This window comes from Rutilus rutilus (genome assembly GCF_951802725.1).
Source record: "Rutilus rutilus genome assembly, chromosome: 2".
Taxonomy (NCBI): domain Eukaryota; kingdom Metazoa; phylum Chordata; class Actinopteri; order Cypriniformes; family Leuciscidae; genus Rutilus; species Rutilus rutilus.
The window spans coordinates 58,368,645-58,388,350 of NC_140210.1; the positions used below are offsets into that span (position 1 = coordinate 58,368,645).

Below are 19,706 nucleotides of genomic sequence, written 5' to 3' on the forward strand. Positions count from 1 at the left end.
TTCGTTCAGATGCATCACGTGACGTGCTCTGACATTTCCAGGGTGTTTTTTTTTTTTTTTTTTTTACTGTGGTTGTGTTCAGTTGAAGGCCATAAATGCTGTGTTATAAGTTTTGATGTGTTTTAGGTGGTTTGTATTGTTGATTGCTAATGATTTGATAAGATATTGTGTCTGTAAATAGTTGTTTCCACTAAAAAAAGTATGAATTTTTACAATACAAATCTTTAAAGGCCGTTTTCTCAAAATGTTTTTTTTTTCTCTCATACTCTGAGCCAGAAATCTCAACTTCAGCAGCACTTATATACACCAAACTTTCCAGTTGTATTCCTATCTATATTCTTAAGGTTTTTACAGAGGGGTTTGTTCATATATCATTCAGATTCTGATTTATACAACATTTTATACCTAAAAACGGGGTGAAAATGTTTGTTTTTTTATGACTGTTGTCAGTTTTTTTTTCTGATTAATGGAGTGATAAAAAGAGATATGCAAAATCCCCTCTGTAAAAACCTTTGACTCTAATATGTCAACAAAATGAAAATGAAATGAAAATGAATTTTGAATCTGGCTTTACCCAATGTTCAGATTTCTCTTCTGGAAATATATGCAAATTAGCACATATTTAATGAGATAATACCTCATTTGCATATTTAAACATAAATATTCTAAAACATGTCATACAAATTGGTATTTGTCTTAATGTCAGTAATCAACTGGGGACGTTTCATGCTGGCATCTATTAGGTTTTTTTTTCCTGTTCACCTGGGGTGTCCCCTCTTAAAGGAATAGTTCACCCAAAAATTTACTCTCCCTCAAGTTGTTCCAAACCTGTATGACTTTCTTTCTTCTGCTGAACACAAAAGAAGATATTTTGAAGAAAGTCGGTAACCAAACGACTGATGGACTCCATTGACTTCCATAGTAGGAAAAAAAAAATACTATGGATGTCAATGAGGACCAGCAACTGTTTAATTACCAACCTTCTTTAAAATATCTTCTTTTGTGTTTAGCAGAAGAAAGGAAATCATACAGGTTTGGAACAACTTGAGGGAGAGTAAATGATGACAGAATTTTCATTTTGGGGTGAACTATCCCTTTAAGGGATGTAGAATATGGTCATGCAGAAAAAGGAATTAATGTGTTCTAATAAACAGCCAATATCCTAGTAATATGCATGTCAATAAGCAACAAGTTAATAGTGAGAATTGGACCCTAAACTAAAATGTTACCAAAATTGTTAATCAGATCGTGAGATTCCAAACAATTTCCACCCTAGATATAATAACTTTATTTTGAATTATATCACCTTTAATAATGTTCCCAGTTGTCCCCCAAATAATTTTTGTCAGACTTATACACGGTGTGTTATAAGTGTAATGACCACATACTTGAGTATCTGCAGTGAGCAGTTTGGATCCTCTAGTTTGTCATTGAGTAGCTTGACTCCTGAATCTCCTGGGTGATTGTAGCTCAGATCCAGCTCTCTTAGGTGTAAGGGGTTTGAACTCAGAGCTGAAGACAAATAACCACAGCCTTCCTCTGTGACCATACAGCCAGATAACCTACAAACACACATGGTAAGATCACATACAAACACATGACAAGCTGACTGTACATTATGTTATTACACACCTCAGTATCTGCAGCTGACAATTTGGACTCTTCAGTCCATCAGACACCAGCTTTACTCCTGAATCATGTAGGTCATTGTTACTAAGGTCCAGCTCTCTCAGTACAGAGGAGATTGAGGATTGTAAAGTTGATGACATAATCTCACAGGACTGATCAGTGAGATTACAAGACTGCAGTCTGTGTGGAGAGCAAAAAAAAGTGATCTGGAGCAAGATTTGGAAAAAATACTGAATGAAATGTAAAGATGACTTACAGCGCTCTTCTGGTGGTTTTGAACACTGGCATTAGTCTGATCACTGCTTCATCAGATCTTCTGTATTTATGCAGTTCAAACTTCTCTTGAGTCTCTTCTGACATCAGCACCACAAACACCAGAGCCGACCATTGAGAAGAGGAGAGATTCTGTGTTGAAAAATTTCCTGAGCTCAGACTCTTCTGGATTTCCTCCACAGAGTCATCTTTCAGTTCATTCAGACAGTGGAAGAGGTTAATGGTCCTCTCTACTGATTTCTCCGTCTCTATTGCCTTTTTGATATAGTCAGCAGTGTCTTTGAAATTCTCTGTTTTTAGCTTCAGTCTTGGCAGCAGTTCCTTCAGGTCACTTTGATTGCATGACAGCGAGAGACCCAAGAGGAACCGGAGGAAAAGGTCCAGGTGTCCGTTTTTGCTTTTTAAAGCCTTGTTAACTGCAAACTTATGAAGGTCAACTAGTGACGTTTTGGAGAGTTTCGATGTCAGTATTTCTCTCCAAGATTGAAGAAATTGATTTCTTCCTGTACATTTTTGTTTGAAAAACACACAGAGATCAGCGAGGAACTCCTGGACACTGAGATGAATGAAGCTGTAAATCTTTCTCTCCGACACAGCTTTTTCCATCTGAAAGATCTGAGTGCATAACCCAGAGTACACTGAACCTTCACTAATATCTAGTCCACACTCCTCAAGATCTTCTTTGAAGAAAATTTATTTACCTTTCCCCAGCTGTTTAAAGGCCAGTTCCCCAAGCTTCAGAAGAATCTGATCAAAAGACTTGGCTTTGGGCTTAGGTTCAGAATGATCACAGTATTTTGTTTTCATCTGTTGCTTCTGAGAAAGTAAAAAGCTTGTGTACATCTCTGTGAGAGTTGTTGGTGTTTTGTCATTGCTGTCTTGAGCCAGTAGAGGCTGAAGAACAGTGAGAGAGATCCAGTAGAAGACAGGGATGTGACACATGATGTACAGGCTTCCTGAATTTCCTGATGTGACGAATGATATTTCCAGCAACCTCAGGATTGCTGTTTTTGATGAAGTATTGCTCCTTTTGCTCATCACTGAATCCTCGCAACTCTGTCACCTGATCAATGTAGCCTCGGTGTATCAGACCGGCTGCTGCTGGTCTGGATGTGATCCAGATGAGAGCACATTCCAGGTGTGTCTTGATCAGGTTTGAAACTATTTTACTCACTGTTGTTTTTTCATGGACGTCTGTAAATCTGTCGGCCTCTTTAACCCTCTGGGGTCTGAGGTGTTTTTGGGGCCCTTGAGATGTTTTGACATGACCTGACATTTGTGCTTATTTCAGCTACTTACAACATACTATTGGCCAACATGTAATTTTGTTGTATTCAGCACAAACTCTGCTACAATAATATGTGAGCAAAATGGATGTACATGTTTGCATTTTATAGAAAAAAAATATTATGCGTGGTTAGTATGTTTTGGGAAAAAAATTGTCACAGCAATAAGGCCATTAAACACATACTGAATAGTTGTCCTCAAGACTTTTGAATTACTATTCTTGTAGGCTAGAATTGTTTCTACAAAATGATGTGAAAATCATTCTGACCACTCTTTCACAAACAACAATATAACGATTTTAATTTTGCATGTCAGTTTTTGTGTCAGCACTGCTGTATGCGTGGGCCATGAATATTAATGTGATTCACACCAGGGGTGTGACTAAAGACACTCCCCCCATGGCTAATGGGCCATCAAGGTGAGGCAGCCTGAACAAAGAATGATGAACTAAGAATGATTCACTGATGAATAAAAAGTTTAAAAGAACAGCATTTATTCAAAATAGAAATCTTTCCTAACAATGGAAAGTCTTAAAGTTATTATTACCACTTAATACATCCTTTCCAAAAAAGAAAGAAAAAAAGACCAAACTTTAGTTTTTTTATAAAAAAATATTTTTATTCAAAGAATCCTGAAAAAACTATTACAGGTTATAAAAAAATATATTAAGCAGCACAATGGTTTCCAACATTGATTTAAAAATCATTGCCGTTTTCTGTGACACACCACAGAGCTCTGTTATAAGTTGCTCCATAAACTCTTTATGGGACAAGTTACCATGTAGCTCTTTGTGCACAATGAAAGAGTTGGTGGAAGCAATGTCCAAGAAGTGTAGAAAAATCTTACTGTACCACTTCATGGTTTTGTGCTGTGTTGTGTAGTACTGTAACAGCTGATCAGACAGGTCAATGTGTTGTATGCAGTCACAGGTGCAGGACATGGAAATGTCTTTGTCCTCCATGTATCTTGTGTTTTCACCCTCATCTGCGCAGTGTCTCCTGTCTCCTGCAGACACATTCCTAAAAAACAACAACAAAATAAAACTGTTAGCATACATTATTCAAAGTAAACTGATGAGCAAGTGATGGTTATGGACGAACAATGTATTTGTTGATGGGCCATAGGACGGAGAAATATCTATTTATGGGCCATAGACCGCGTCACCGCGAGTATCTGTTGATGGGTATCCGCACGCATTTAGTGACACGCAATGAACGGATCGTTCGCGAACAACACACATCACTACATTTCAAACATTTACACCTGTATTCACAAACATCTATGCATAAGGCAGTATTGAATGTCATAGGCTAACCAAAACTGAACATTTATATAAAATATAATGTAGACAGTAGCCTATCACATATTTTACCGGAGGCTGAAATATATTTGCACTAAATCACATTATATTTGTCTAAGCAGATATTCGCAAACAAGCTACATTAAGCATAAGGAAGTATTTTAGCATTATAATCAGTGTCATAAGCTAATCAAAACTGAGTGCAATATATGAAGTATTTACATTTAGCACTGAAAGGTTGCCTACCAGTCTAGCTCACATTTCAACATGTTTCTGTCTATTTATAGATACATACATGTACGATATTAGGCTTAGTTCATGTTTTTACTCCAAACTCATTTCATAACATACATTTTAATCTGGCACGACCAGTTTAACATGTCTTACCTTAAAAATCTTCTCATCTTCAAATCGCGTTAGAAGGTAACCCCAAGGTAAACAGCACACCACAGCACAAACACAGTCTTCCAAACTCAATGAAAAGCAGACAGGAGTAAGTTACTGAAGTCTCTGAATCTTTGTTTTGAGGTAATGAGGGCATTTACAGGTCTGCGTTTCTCCACATGGATCATTTGCATGTCAATCGCTCGTGCGCGTGTGGGCGTGGTCACATTAAAGTTAATTAGGACGCGTTTGAGAAACTGTACATGCCGCTGCTTTCATACGGATTACTTAAAAAGAGAATATTTGTTTTTTATATAATATACATACTTTAAAAATAGAGACTCCAAGTGTTTCAAGTCTGTGTGACAAACATTCGCTGAGTTACAGGTCATTTTCTGTCGCGTTTCAGAATGAGTTTCTCATTGAGAGAGACGGCAGAACGCGCATCATGTTTATTTTCTTTATTTTACGAAAAACACAACATTTAGTTTTTATTATGAGTGTACACAAATAAAAGAAGACATTTAACAGTTTTAAATTATGTACAACACTTGCCTGTATGACAAAAATCGACGGAGTTATTTGAGTCAATAAGAACAAAAGTGAGCTGGTATCGCCGGCGATACCGCCGACCCCAGGGGGTTAAAGCTCAAAGGGAAACAACATTCATCCAGCCCATCAAAGATGAACATGACCTTACCGTCATCTTCAGGAAAAGAGGGCAGTTCTTCAGAACCACTAAAGAAGCATTTGTTAAGCAGTCCCATGAGACTGTACTCTTTTTTAAAGAAATTCAGTCTACGGAATGGGAGTGGGAATATAAAGAGTATTTCCTGGTTTTCATTTCCTTCAGCCCAGTCAAGAATTAATTTATTAACAGTGATGGTTTTTCCCACCCCTGCGATGCCCATTGTCAGAACTTTTCTGTTTTGTCGACCCATATGGACTTTGAACATGTCATTGCACTGAATCAGCCTAAAACATGTACAATTCAGTACATTGAAAAATTACAGGTAAAACAAGACATACAGATAAAGATAGACCAACAGAACCAGAGGAGACACTCTGGTTTATAAGGTGGAGGGACGGATGATTGCACTTCATACAAAATGGTTGAGACCCCTGGTCTACGGTATGGTACTACAGTCACGGACCCATTTCATTCTGGTCCTGACACAGCGTCTTGAAGCATCTCCTTCCTGCTCAGTCAAGTCTGTCAGTCAAGCCATGGTCATCGAGGCCATCTCAGAGCCCACCATTTGTTTTGCAAAGGTTATACATGTTATTTTTTTTTATGTCAGTGTTTATTCAACATCTCCCTCTAGTGGCGCACGTCATCATCACATTCTCAAGTAACGCAACGAGCGTGTTAAAGGGCCAGTTGAACTAAAATTAACATTCTATCATCATGATGTCGTTCCAGGTGTGAATGACTTTCTTATTTCTGTGGAACATAAAATAAGATATTTTTACATCGGAATCTTTAATATCTACTGTAGTCACTGTTTAAAGTTAAATAATAAATAACACACTTGTTAGCCGGGTCATTTCTTGAGAGTTTATTAAAGATTTTCCAAGTCGTTCTGACTTACATGATTTATTCTTTTTCACAGTTAAGGGAGAAAGTATAAATATTAAAAATGTAGTAACAATGTATGTAATGTATGGTTAACAATATCAGACATTTGCACCTGGAAACACTGATGTTTCTAAGACACATGTTTAATCTTCATGCTGATGGATTTCATATTGACAGTGTAATTGTTCTTCCAGTGATACCAAATAATACCAATGGAGTTATGAGTATCATCATTTCCCCACAGATACACACCGTTGGGGTTTGTATATGTACAGTCTGCGTACCAAAATGCCCCGAGACGCATTTTGGCACAGTTCTTTTCATAGATATCTTGATCTTTGTCAAAGGTTGAGAACTTCTGATTATTATTGTAGGTCAAAGAGTCGCCTGCAGAGAGGAAGAGCATCATTAACTGGATTAACAATATATAAAAGAGTCCAGTTTCTACTTGGTGCCAAACGTGTATCATTAATGGAAATAAACAGTCAAAGACCATCAAGTGAAGTTACATTTAGACTGCAGCAGGAAAAAAGCAAGCTGACCATAAACTACAATAACACGCTTAAATAACAAATTAACAGTGAAATACTGGCAGCAGAGGTGACTCCAGTTTAATGTTAATTTTACAGTTCTACAGAACTTCAACTGACTTTCAGCCACAGCTTTAGATGAAATACACTGAGGATAAAAGAAAACATTAAATCTGTGAAGATCTCAGCAGAGGAGCATTAAATAACTCCACAAACAGCATTACCAGCTTCACTTATTACTAACCAGATTGACTTTATTTCTGTCAGACATCTACAGAAGCTGTTATTGAGAAATAACAGAGGTTTAGATGTTGATGATTTATTGCTTCATTTAATGTTACCACTATGGTGATCAGTGTTAGCTTTAGATTTAACTCTTGACCCTTGACTTTTTAACATTAGCTTTTCTTTGGTTGTTGTAACTGTGTGTTTTTCAAAGAATATTAAATCAATGAGAATGAATTAAAGTGTCCTACCAGCTCCTCCATCAGTGAACCCTGAAACATGCAGTTTATATCCAGCACATTCACAACCCACAGAGAAGGACGAGTACAGAGCAAAACCCTTCCTTCCTTCAAAGTCCTCCAGATCCACTCTCAGCATGTACTTTCTGTTACGTGTCAGCTGGTACATGTTCTCCAGCCCTGTTCACACACACACACACACACACACACACACACGAAGAACATGTTAAACCAAACACATGATCATCCACACAAACGGACACACTGAGATCTTACCCAGCCAGTATTCGCTCTCCACATTCCCGAATCCTCTCTTGTACTGATTCCACGGCCGATAGAAATTCACACTGCCGTCCATTCTCCTCTGAATCACCTGTGATGGGTTTATATAGAATATATGATTCATAATGTATGTTCTGATGTGTGTTTGATGACCTAAAGTCACATTCGTACCGTCCATCCTCCGTTGTCTTCATCTTTCCCATCTGAGACCATGTGACAGTACACCCAGACAGGAACGTCTCCTGCTGGATAGATGGTGTAAATCCCACTGACTGTTTCTCCTGAGTTGTAGATGTCAGAACAGTCGAATGACATGAATTTACAGTCACTGCCCCATACAACAGGGAGAAGAACCGCCAAAAACAGCATAATCTACAAGAGAGAGGGAAAGAGTTAAGCGAACATGTTCCAAAATGTATAATAATTAAATCAAAGTGAAATTAAATGTGAATCAGGAGTTTAGACTATAATAAAAGCAGATGAACTTACTTCCATCTTCTGAATCTCTCCTCAGTAGTTCACAGATAGAGATTTGTTTAATCTAGAAAGTAATATAAATGTTTTCTTATGTATTTTTGATCCATTTATTTTCTGAAAACTGTATAAATGCCTGAATGTTCTGTTAAGTAAATGAAGAATAAAACAGTAAGTCACCGTTTGTGTTGTTCAGTCTGACACAAACACTCTTTATATATCTGTCAGAGTCTCAGACTCCTCCTCTGTGTCTTTATGTAAATGTCCACTATGAAGCTTTAGATGCCTTCGTAAATATCTGTTAGAAAAGTTAATACAACATAAATTATATGTATATTTTCATATGGTAAATATGGAAATGAACCACAATAAGGAAATGAGAGTCAAAGAGAAATCTGCATTATTTTATGTCACAGTGTGTGTCTGGCAGATAGAATACGATTATTGAGCTTATATCAAACTTTAAAAAAAAAGAAGATTCTTTTAACTTTCTATACCATGTCTCATTAGGCCATATAGGCAGGGATAGGCAGTATTTTAGATACATGTTTTTAAAATACGTATTTGAAATACAAAATACCATTTTGGATTTAAAGCCTTCGGAAAAAAAATAAAATGCATTTTGTATTTAAACATTTAATTTAAATTCAGTATTTTTGTATTTTCAAAATACATAAAATATTTTGTGCCAGTCAACCTCTTTATTAGGCTGCTGATTTCCTGTATCAACTAGTTCAGGCCTCCCGACCCGAGCTGCAGCTGTACAACTCCATCTATCTTTGGCTGAGCAAATTTTCTGCATTAAAAAGTAATAGAATAAGGGTTGTCATGGTCAATCCTTGTTGATTAAGGTTAAAACAGAACATCATGGGCACTGGCAAGGGGAAAAATTGTTCTTGAGAGCCACAGTCCTGCAGAGATTTGCTCCAACCCTAATAAAAACCTCATCTGTCTGTAGCTTTCCGTAACTCTTTAGACCTTCATTAGCTTACTCAGGTGTTGAGGAGTGTGCCCAGCAGTTCTCGGCAGTCCTGAAGCAGGCTGAGGCAATCAAGAGCCTGCTCCGAAGTGCTACCAGGCCATCGTGAGCTGCCCCTCAGTCCACCCTCATCCCCCTCTCCTATTGCCAATTGTGGAGCCAGGTAAGTGTTGCACCACACACTCAGACCCCACTTCGAGACGCTATGCCGTCCGAGTCAGGTCCCTGCGACACGGCGTTTGCATCCTTAACCCTCTGAGGTCGGCAAACGCGCCGGCGCGTTTTGCTGGATTTTTTTCACATAGCAGCAACATAAACGTAAAAAAATCCGTCATTTATGTTCATATAAATAAAATAAATACATGATTATAAACTATAGAGGGTCTTCTTTTTTTTGTGTACACTCACATTAACATCAAAACCTTGTTTTTATTTTTAAATAAATAAAATAAACAGGGTGCGCTTTCAGCTCACTCTGTCTCCGCAAAAAATCTTTCTGAAACAAGTCTGGAAAATGAACTGAAACTCAGCTAATACTTATCACACAACCATGAAACATGCGTCTAAAGAAAGCTTTAAATTTCTACTTTTAAATAAAACAATTCACATTCAAAACAAATATGCTCCTGCAATGTAATCTGTATGAAACTAAAGAGAAGTACAGTTTCTCCCGTCTCATGTAATTAACTGTAATGAGTTCACACCCACTCGCAGAGCGCTATTCATAAGCTAATGTGCTGAGGTGATCTATGCAAAATAAGGTAAACGCCCCCTGAAATGCCTTCAAACCAGCAAGTTTGATTCATTAACTTTTCTGCGCCGTTGGACGATGACACGATTCACTGGTGAGGAAGCTAGTCCTGGATAGTGATGAAGAGTTCACTTTTTCCTCAGAAGAAGAGCGGGACTCTGACGACGAATGTTTGTATTTTGAAGAGCGACTTGATCCAGCCGTGGATAATATTTCGGATGAGTAAGTCTTTTTAAATTTACTTGCATTAGTTGACAAGCTATTTTATATAAACGTAGGCTACATATTTTACTGGTTGGACCATTTCCATACTTGTCATTCAGAGTAATTTATATTTAAATGGTCTAGGCTATGCTGTATAAAGTAGGAGAGAGGCTTCATGCAGTCTGTTTTCTTTCGTTTTTAATAGTTTTGTTTAAAATAACACATTTCGAGCTTTCTATATATTTCTCTGGTATTTTAGGCAAAGCTTATGAGTTTGGGTTCATTTATGAGGCGAGCTCCAGTTCACATGCCGACACGGAGCTTTATTCCTGCTATTTTTAATTCTTATGTATTAAATACAGGCAATTGGTTGATGAAACAACGATTAAAATTAAGATACAATTAATACAAAACAAAATTCACTTTAAAGAAATGCTTTATACAAAAAATAATGTAACACTACTGTTCAAGGCGCATAAAAACAGCAAGACCTGGGCTCCAGCAATTGATGGTGAGTTGGCTGGATTTTCTCTGATATTTCTACAGGAACTATAATTTGTCACGGTGCCTCCAAAACTGTAGCTTAAACTATACACAAATATGTATACACATTACCCTTGATTAAATAAAATGCTACTTCACTATTTGTTAAGGGCTGTTTTCTTCCTACAATACTGTAATCAAATTGAGCTATGAAACAAATACAACAATAGTAACAAATATAAAAAAAAGTATTTATTTTACCTCAAAACAAAAAAACACCTTAAACGTCAAAATGAAATAAAAAAAATCCTCTTCTTTTTAGAAGAAATAAAATGAAACCACTTTTGTTATAATGTCAGTAAATTACAGAATGAGCAGAGCAAAAAGGGGAAAAAAAAACAATCTCAGGTGGATAATACCAGTTATTAGTTACAGTTGTATACTTTTATGAAATCACAACTGTAACTTGAATCACATATTCACCCTTTACATGTTTAAATGTTCATAAACCAAGCGCTTGGATTTCGTTGGGGCCCAAATTCGGTGGTGCACTTAATGTCAGTCGCGAATAGATGACGCAGTTTTCAACGTGCATAGACAAACTGGTTACTCACTCAGTTACTCCATTCTGTTACAGCGAAACTCTCCAGCTGCACAGAGAAGTGGTTACGTGAAGCTTGTGTCCTCGTCTCCTCAAGAGGAACAGAAAAACAGTCCAACGCTGAAATAAGTGATGCGTCACACACCAGAAAATGGCCGACGAATCAGACGCACGAAAGCTGACGTTCTCTCTCCTTCAACAAGTTGCAAGGTCTATTTTCGGCATAGAACCGCCTGAAAATACCCCGATGCTGTTTGACTCTTCTTGGTCCTTGAATCCCGAGAAATAATAAAGAAAACACTATAGTCCTTCCCAGCGAAACATAAAATGACGGCTGCTAGGATGATCAGAGCAGACTTAACACATTTAGTCGTTAAACACAAAGAAAACGTTCCCGTTGTCACAACACATATATTAATATATCTGAATGTGATCTAGGACACAAACACTGTCGCTTGATATACTTTAACAGAATGTATTTAAGTTAACTCTCTTCGGTCAAACAGCGCGCTCTTCCTCTCTGTCCTCCCAGCTTCCAACTCCGCGTGCGTCTCTCCTCCCCCCTCCCCATTCTGATTGGCTGATAGTGAACACACCAAAAACTCAAATGGAACAACTCATTGGTTAACATTTGAAATACCTCAGACTACCTTGACATGACAATATCCAAATTCCCATGTATTATAAAAAAAAAAAATATATATATAACAAATTAAAATAAGAGTGTACAAATATTCACAGGGTTACAATAAACTTAATGAAATGGTCAAAATCTTGTCTGCCCACTCCATTTGTCTCGCGATTACGCGTGATCTTACTCATGCTTTTCACTTTTCATATAATCAACATAAATTAAATTGTTTTATTTAATGACAAGGCTACAACACGTAGGCCAATTAGCCTACAGTACAGAGAAATTAGTTGACAAGCTATTTTATATAAACGTAGGCTACAGATTTTACTGGTTGGACCATTTCCATACTTGCCATTCAGAGTAATTTATATTTAAATGGTCTAGGCTATGCTGTATAAAGTAGGAGAGAGGCTTCATGCATAAATAAACTTATTTGCACAAACGCGTTTCGGCGCGTGCCTTCAGAAGACTTTATACAGCATAGCCTAGACATGCTGTATAATATGTACAACGATATGTTTAGATCATAGGCCTGTATGAAAGTTAGAATTTTGAAATTAATTTAGAAAATATTATGTATGTTTAGATTATATTTTGACTAGTGTTTATGCTGCCTCATTATCATCAACAAAGAGTGCTTGCAAATATCTATTGCAAATGTGTGCTGAAATGTGTAAATATGCCCAGCTGATGAATTGCAAATGTGTTAATGTTTGCGTTGTGCTATCTCCGTAATGGCTCTCTATCTGCCTTTATTTTAGTTTATTTTGCTCATTTTGCATTATTTTGCTTAGAGCCCGCATCAACGGGGCATAAGCATTTACTGTGAGATACCTGCAAATTTAGAACATTTAGTTCCTCCACAGAGGAATTACAATAAAACAGATTGAAAAACAAAACCTTTGAATCTCCTCTACTTTGTTCAGGCTGCCTCACTTGATGGCCCATTAGCCACTGGGGGAGTGTCTGTCACACCCCTGGTCTGAATCTCATTAATATTGATGGGCCATTACCCCTCCCATGCATAAACTTCTTCTGACAAAAAAAACTGTTTTACAAAGTTTAAATCAATGTATTGTTTTATGAGAACGATTAGGCAGGATGATTTTCACATCATTTTGAAGCCAGAACTCGAAGCGACAACATACATTAGTCAAAAGTCTTGTGGACACATATTTAGTATATGTTTTGTGGTCTTATTTCAGCAACTTTCATTTTTATTTTTTCTAATAACCATGCATAAACATTATTCTCTTAAAAATACAAAGATTTACAAGCATGTTGATCAGATATTATGGTAGCCCTGTTTGTGCTATATAGAGTGAATTTACACCTTTGCCATTAACATGTTTATAAATAACTGAAAAACAAACAAATGTCAGAGCATGTCAGAACATCTCCAGGGCCCAGAAAACCCCTCAGACCCCAGAGGGTTAACTATCTCGATGACTGGTTCATACTGTTCCAGTCACGAGAGCAGTTGTGCGAACACAGGGACATGATGCTCAGTCACCTCAGCCAGTTGGGGCTCCGGGTCAACTGGGCTCTCAGGCGAGATCCCAATTCGTTGGTACGTTCCGATGTGACTTCTCCATTCCCTCCTTCAGGAAACGAGGGTTACATACGTAAACAAGACTTTACCATGGTTAATACACAATACTAACATTAACACCGCTAATGAAACACAAGGACACAGCTCCTGATCAACAGAATGAACAACATACCTGCATGCAAATCCTTCCCAGCAAACACACAAAGTACCAGTTATGTAATTTACTTTTACTTTTTGGTAATTTCATGATTTAATAATTGACAACATAACTACTTGCTCTTTATTTATAATGAAGTGATATACAGCACGCACCGTCGCATATGCGCATGCAATTGAAGAGTGTGCGTCGCAAACACAGTTACGGCTGACAGCACAGGAATGTTAGTTTTTCTGAGGTGAGAGACCTTTTATTTTGTATTATGTTACGTAAATAAAGTTAAACACTGACATATAGTCTGACAACACCTAATCTAACCGCAGATACTAAATCAGGACACCGTGTTTTTCTCAGGCACTCTGTACCTAAACTGCGTCTGACAGAAGTAAAAGCTTTCACGCACGTCTTTCAAAATAAAAGTCTTTCATAAGAAAACCATAGAATTATGCTTTTTGTTGTTTCTTTGACTGCACACCCTGCGACCCACTCAGAGCAGTCTTGCGACCCACCAATTGAGAAACACTGGTTTAAATACTGTGAGGTCTCATTTATAAAACGTGTGTATACACAGATTTGATCTTAGAGTGTGTATACGCTAAAATCAACGCCAATGTTCATATTTATAAAAGAGGTCTTTGATGTGGAAAAGTGCTTAGCGCCACGTCAGGGTCTAGGCCCGGGCTATTCAATTGGCGGCCCGCGGGCCAAATGCGGCCCGCTAATCATCTCCATCCGGCCCAATGGCACCAACCTTCCTCCTCCTCTTTTCCTGGCGGTGCGGCTAATTTAGTTTGATACTCGCTCTGATTGACCTGAGAAACGTTTTACGTGCGAATATTTCAGCAGTTATTATATGTGTCCCGAATTTATGTCGACTGAACCAGCGATACCAATCATTCGTGAATGAATCATTCTTTTGGTTCGATTCTTTCTAAACGCGCTTGCATAACTATGCGTTCACACTGCCGCCGGCGAGAGCGTCAAAGTGACCGGTCAGTAACGGTCTAAAACTATTCAGATTCATTCGGACCGCTCCGTCACTCAATCAACTGAAGCGGTTTCTCGGTCAGTACAGTAACAACAAATAGTTGCGTTTACTCCCGGTCCCGGACACTATTATTAAACAGCGTTGCAACAACCAGTGGGAAGCAAACCACAAATCACTCTATGATTTAACTAGTATTAAATCGGATGAAACAGCCTCAACATTCCCAACAAGACTGATGAGGAAAGCAGGAGAAACGTTGTGGCATGAACGAAATTAGAAGACTTTAAATCCCCTAATCACCCTTACAGTAATTTACCATGGGTTGGGCAGAAATGTGCAATATTTATATTGAATACTATGTAGTAATAAATAAATATAGTAAATATATATATTTACTATAATATTATACAGTATAATAGTACATATAGTGATTTATATTGCATTAGATTTATTAGGGAGGTTGAGGAATATATAATTAATGTTTGTTATGAAAATATGTCAGTTTCTTTGTAAAGGTGCGTATAGTTTTTAACTTGTGTTTAGGCATTTTTTATACAGTGGAAGTGAGTAGCCTGTGGTTATCAAGTCTCACTGTCAGAATATTTTCATTTAAGCATAACAATTATAAATAAAATAATTATTATTTCTCACCAACAGCTACAAGTTTGTATAATTTATTTATTTGTTCCAAGGAAAATAGTTGTACACAGCTGTAAATTATCAAGTTTTTATTTATTATGGTTTTATATATCTGCATACTGTTGGGTACCACATTTCCAAGTAAATACCATACTTTTTTAGGGTTACTTTAGCTTATTTATTGAAACTGTTATGTTTCAATAAATAAGCTAAACCCCCAAACCAATCCACTGGCCCACCTCAACTTTTCAATTTGATAATCCGGCCCTCGAATGAAGCTAATTGAATAGCCCTGGTCTAGGCAGACATTCCTTGTGGCAGAGTTAAGAGTCGTTAAAAGAAAGTGCAATATACCACAAAAGAGAATTCATATTCAGTATTTGCACACAGCTTGGCAGGCAGCTTTCTGCGTGTGACTTAATGGTCAAATACACAGACAAAATGTCAAAACCTGAGTTTTTACGGAAAGTTTTTCTTGTCTTCTATAACTGCTTGAGAATTTTTTACTTACATTAGTTAGACTAGTATCGTTTTTGAAGTGACATAAAAAAAACAGGAAAAGTTCTCACAGTTTTACATGTGATTTATTTAGTTGTGTTCACTACAATTAATAAGTTGCAGTGTAACCTGGTCAGAAATAAGTATAGAAATGGTGCTGAGAAAACCCTTAAACCCAGTCTTCTTGATAGGTTGGTGATAGAAGGTGAAATGAAAGCCAAAGTTTCTAAGCAGCTGTACACACCAAAATGTTCTTTGCATTCAGAACAGATTTCAGCCTAATAGTGGTAGTTCACTGAATAGCCAATTCCACATATATTTTGTGTATTTTCAAAATACTGTATTTGTATTTAAGTAATTTTTGGCATTTTATTTTGATACTTTTTTTATTGATCTGGGGGGGGGGGGGGGGGGGGGTAATGCCCCCCTTTGCCCCCCGTAGCGCCGGGCCTGTATTCTCCTTTCCGCAGTTCAGTCAGTTTATAAAACATAAATATAAATGGTAATGAATAATCCAGTCAAATGAGAGTCCAGTGTGAGTTGATGTCAGTGTTTATTGAACATCTCCCTCTAGTGACACACGTCATCATCACATTCTCAAGTAACGCAACATGCGTGTTAAAGGGACAGTTCACTAAAATGAACATTGTCATCATGATGTCATTTCAGGCGTGATTGACTTTCTTATTTCTTTAGAACATAAAATAAGATATTTTGACATCGGAAGAATCTTTATTATCTACTGTAGTCACTGTGGTTACAGTCATATTCAAAGTGTTATAGAAGTTAAAGAATAGATAACACGTGTTAGCCGGGTCTTTTTATTGGGATTTGCCCTGACACATTCCCATGTAGACATAATGATTTCCAATACTGGAGTTTATTAAAGATTTTCCAAGTCATTCTGACTTGCATGATTTATTCTTTTTCACAGTTAAGGGAGAAAGCATAAATATTCAAGATTTTCATATACAGTTAACAATATCAGACATTTGCACCTGGAAACACTGATGTTTCTAAGACACATGTTTGATCTTCATGCTGATGGATTTCATATTGACAGTGTAATTGTTCTTCCAGGTGTACCAAATAACACCAATGGCCTCATGAGTATCATCATTTTCCCACAGATACACACTGTTGGGATTTGTATAGAGACATTCTGCGTACCAAAATGCCCCGAGACGCATTTTGGCACAGTTATTTCCATGGATATCTTGATCTTTGTCAAAGGTTGAGAACTTCTGATTATTATGGTAGGCCAAAGAGTCGCCTGCAGAGAGGAAGAGCATCATTAACATGATTAACAATATATAAAAGAGTCCAGTTTCTACTTAGTCGGATACGTTTCACAATAAACAATTATTTTTTTTTTTTATGCTATCAGAACAACATGTCCGACATCTCACACTACCTGCTAAAAGTGGAATTATTCTACACTGTAAAAAAAAAGAAAGAAATGCATGGCAGCACAGGGTGCCAAACATTTATCATTAATAGAAAAAAAAAGTGAAAGACCATAAACTAAAGTAACATTTAGACTGCAAAAGGAAAAAGGCAAACTGACCGTAAACTACAAAAACACTCTTAAATAACAAATTAACAGTGAAATACTGGCAGCAGAGGTGACACCAGTTTAATGTTAATTTTACAGTTCTCTCACAATATATTTAACAGTATGTTACTGTAGTAATATTAGCTCTGATTGGCTCTATCAATCTGTCTCCTCTCCACCAGTTAGCTGGTGTGTGGACGTTCTGGCGCAATATGGCTGCAGTCGCATTATCCAGGTGGACGCTGCACATTGGTGGTGATTGAGGAGATTCCCCCTTCCATGTGTAAAGTGCTTTGAGTACCCAGAAAAGTGCTATATAAATGTAACAAATTATTATTATTATTATTATGAATTAATTATTACTGTGAATGTATTTCATTTGAGTCCACTAATAAAGAATATTGCTTAATATAAATTTAAACTACAAACCCGTTACCAAATATAACCATTAAAACATCAACTACAACGGTAATATTTTTTAAATAAAGCAAAATGCAGCATGTGATCAATGCGTCGTCATCTTCTCCTCGACCTAAACACAGACTCTACTCTTCAGCTCATTGGTGACCCACAAAACACAGATATAACAGAAACACTTTAAATCCCAACAGATCATTCAAGTGCAATGAACTTTCCATACTATATTTATATTTATATACTATATTATATATATTATATTTATGAGATAATTAAATGATTAATCAAGTGATGACTGACCATTCATGATGATACCTGCTATCCACAAACAGAATCACACTCTCAAAAAAAAACAAAAAAAAAACATAAACATAAACAAATGGTGAACTGCATGGCAGCACAGAGTGCCAAACCATTAATGGAAATAACAGTAAAATACCATCAACAGAAGTAACATGTTTAGTGAAGATAAAAGAAGACATTAAATCTCTCAAGATCTGCAGAAGAGGATTAAACAACTCCACAAACAGCATTACCAGCTTCACCAGATTAACTTTATTTCTGTCATACATCTACAGAAGACGTTATTGAGAATTAACAGAGGTTTAGATGTTGTTTCATTGCTTCGTTTAACGTTACTATTATGGTGATCAGTGTTTGCTATAGTTTGACTCTTGACCCTTGACTTTTTAACATCAGCTTTTCTTTGGCTGTAGTAACTGTGTTTTCCAAAGAATATTAACTCAATGAGGATGAATGAAAGTGTCCTACCAGCTCCTCCATCAGTGAATCCTGAAACTTGTAGTTTATATCCAGCACATTCACAACCCACAGAGAAGGACGAGTACAGAGCAAAACCCTTCCTTCCTTCAAAGTCCTCCAGATCCACTCTCAGCATGTACTTTCTGTTACGTGTCAGCTGGTACATGTTCTCCAGCCCTGTTCACACACACACACACACACACACACACACACAGAGAACATGTTCAACCAAACACGATCATCCACACAAACGGACACACGCTGTGAGATCTTACCCAGCCAGTATTCGCTCTCCACATTCCCGAATCCTCTCTTGTACTGATTCCACGGCCGATAGAAATTCACACTGCCGTCCATTCTCCTCTGAATCACCTGTGATGAGTTTATATAGAATATATGATTCATAATGTATGTTCTGATGTGTGTTTGATGACCTAAAGTCACATTCGTACCGTCCATCCTCCGTTTTCTTCATCTTTCCCATCTGAGACCATGTGACAGTAAACCCAGACAGGAACGTCTCCTGATGGATAGATGGAGTAAATCCCACTGACTGTTTCTCCTGAGTTGTAGATGTCAGAACAGTCGAATGACATGAATTTACAGTCACTGCCCAATACAACAGGGAGAAGAACCGCCAAAAACAGCATCATCTACAAGAGAGAGAGGGAAAGAGTTAAGCGAACATGTTCCACAATTTATAATAATTCAATCAAAGTGAAATTTAATGTGAATCAGGAGTTTAGACTAATTGATATAATAAAAGAAGCAGATGAACTTACTTCCATCTTCTGAATCTCTCCTCAGTAGTTCACAGATATAGACTTGTTTAATCTACAAAGTAATATAAATGTTTTCATATGTATTTTTGATCCGTTTATTTTCTGAAAACTGTATAAATGCCTGAATGTTCTGTTAAGTAAATGAAGAATAAAACAGTAACTCACCGTTTGTGTTGTTCAGTCTGACACAAACACTCTTTATATATGTCAGATTCTCAGACTCCTCCTCTGTGTCTTTATGTAAATGTCCACTATGAAGCTCAAGATGCCTTGGTAAATATATGTTGGAAAAGTTCATACAACATAAATTACATGTATATTTTCAAATGGTAAATATGGAAATGGACAACAATAAGGAAATGAGTGTAACAGAGAGAAAACCGCATTGTTTTAGGTCACAGTGTGTGTCCGGCAGACCAAATGATACAATGCACATTGGCATAAGATATTTGCATCGCACGCTCTGCTCCGTGACGCGGGTATAAATACGGAAGCGGGTGCG

General features: G+C 37.1%; 2 protein-coding genes and 1 pseudogene across 3 annotated transcripts; all 3 read right to left on the reverse strand.

Annotated features, from left to right (window-relative positions):
• Positions 1-1,351: 1,351 nt before the first annotated feature.
• On the reverse strand, positions 1,352-6,065 carry LOC311279890 (protein NLRC3-like; annotated as a pseudogene). The gene is made up of 5 exons: positions 6,049-6,065; positions 5,524-5,848; positions 1,886-3,124; positions 1,633-1,809; positions 1,352-1,562 (listed from the first exon to the last, which is right to left on the reverse strand). The product of its transcript is annotated as a protein NLRC3-like (transcript).
• A 393-nt stretch (positions 6,066-6,458) lies between these two features.
• On the reverse strand, positions 6,459-8,343 carry LOC311286436 (microfibril-associated glycoprotein 4-like). The gene is made up of 5 exons (XM_084402657.1): positions 8,218-8,343; positions 7,900-8,100; positions 7,723-7,819; positions 7,459-7,626; positions 6,459-6,839 (listed from the first exon to the last, which is right to left on the reverse strand). Exons 1-5 carry the CDS (start codon positions 8,221-8,223, stop codon positions 6,583-6,585), a joined length of 729 nt encoding a protein of 242 aa, XP_084258783.1. The 5' UTR covers positions 8,224-8,343; the 3' UTR covers positions 6,459-6,582.
• A 7,996-nt stretch (positions 8,344-16,339) lies between these two features.
• On the reverse strand, positions 16,340-19,482 carry LOC311286438 (microfibril-associated glycoprotein 4-like). The gene is made up of 6 exons (XM_084402659.1): positions 19,370-19,482; positions 19,205-19,256; positions 18,875-19,075; positions 18,698-18,794; positions 18,432-18,599; positions 16,340-16,961 (listed from the first exon to the last, which is right to left on the reverse strand). Exons 2-6 carry the CDS (start codon positions 19,208-19,210, stop codon positions 16,705-16,707), a joined length of 729 nt encoding a protein of 242 aa, XP_084258785.1. The 5' UTR covers positions 19,211-19,256; positions 19,370-19,482; the 3' UTR covers positions 16,340-16,704.
• Positions 19,483-19,706: the final 224 nt, after the last annotated feature.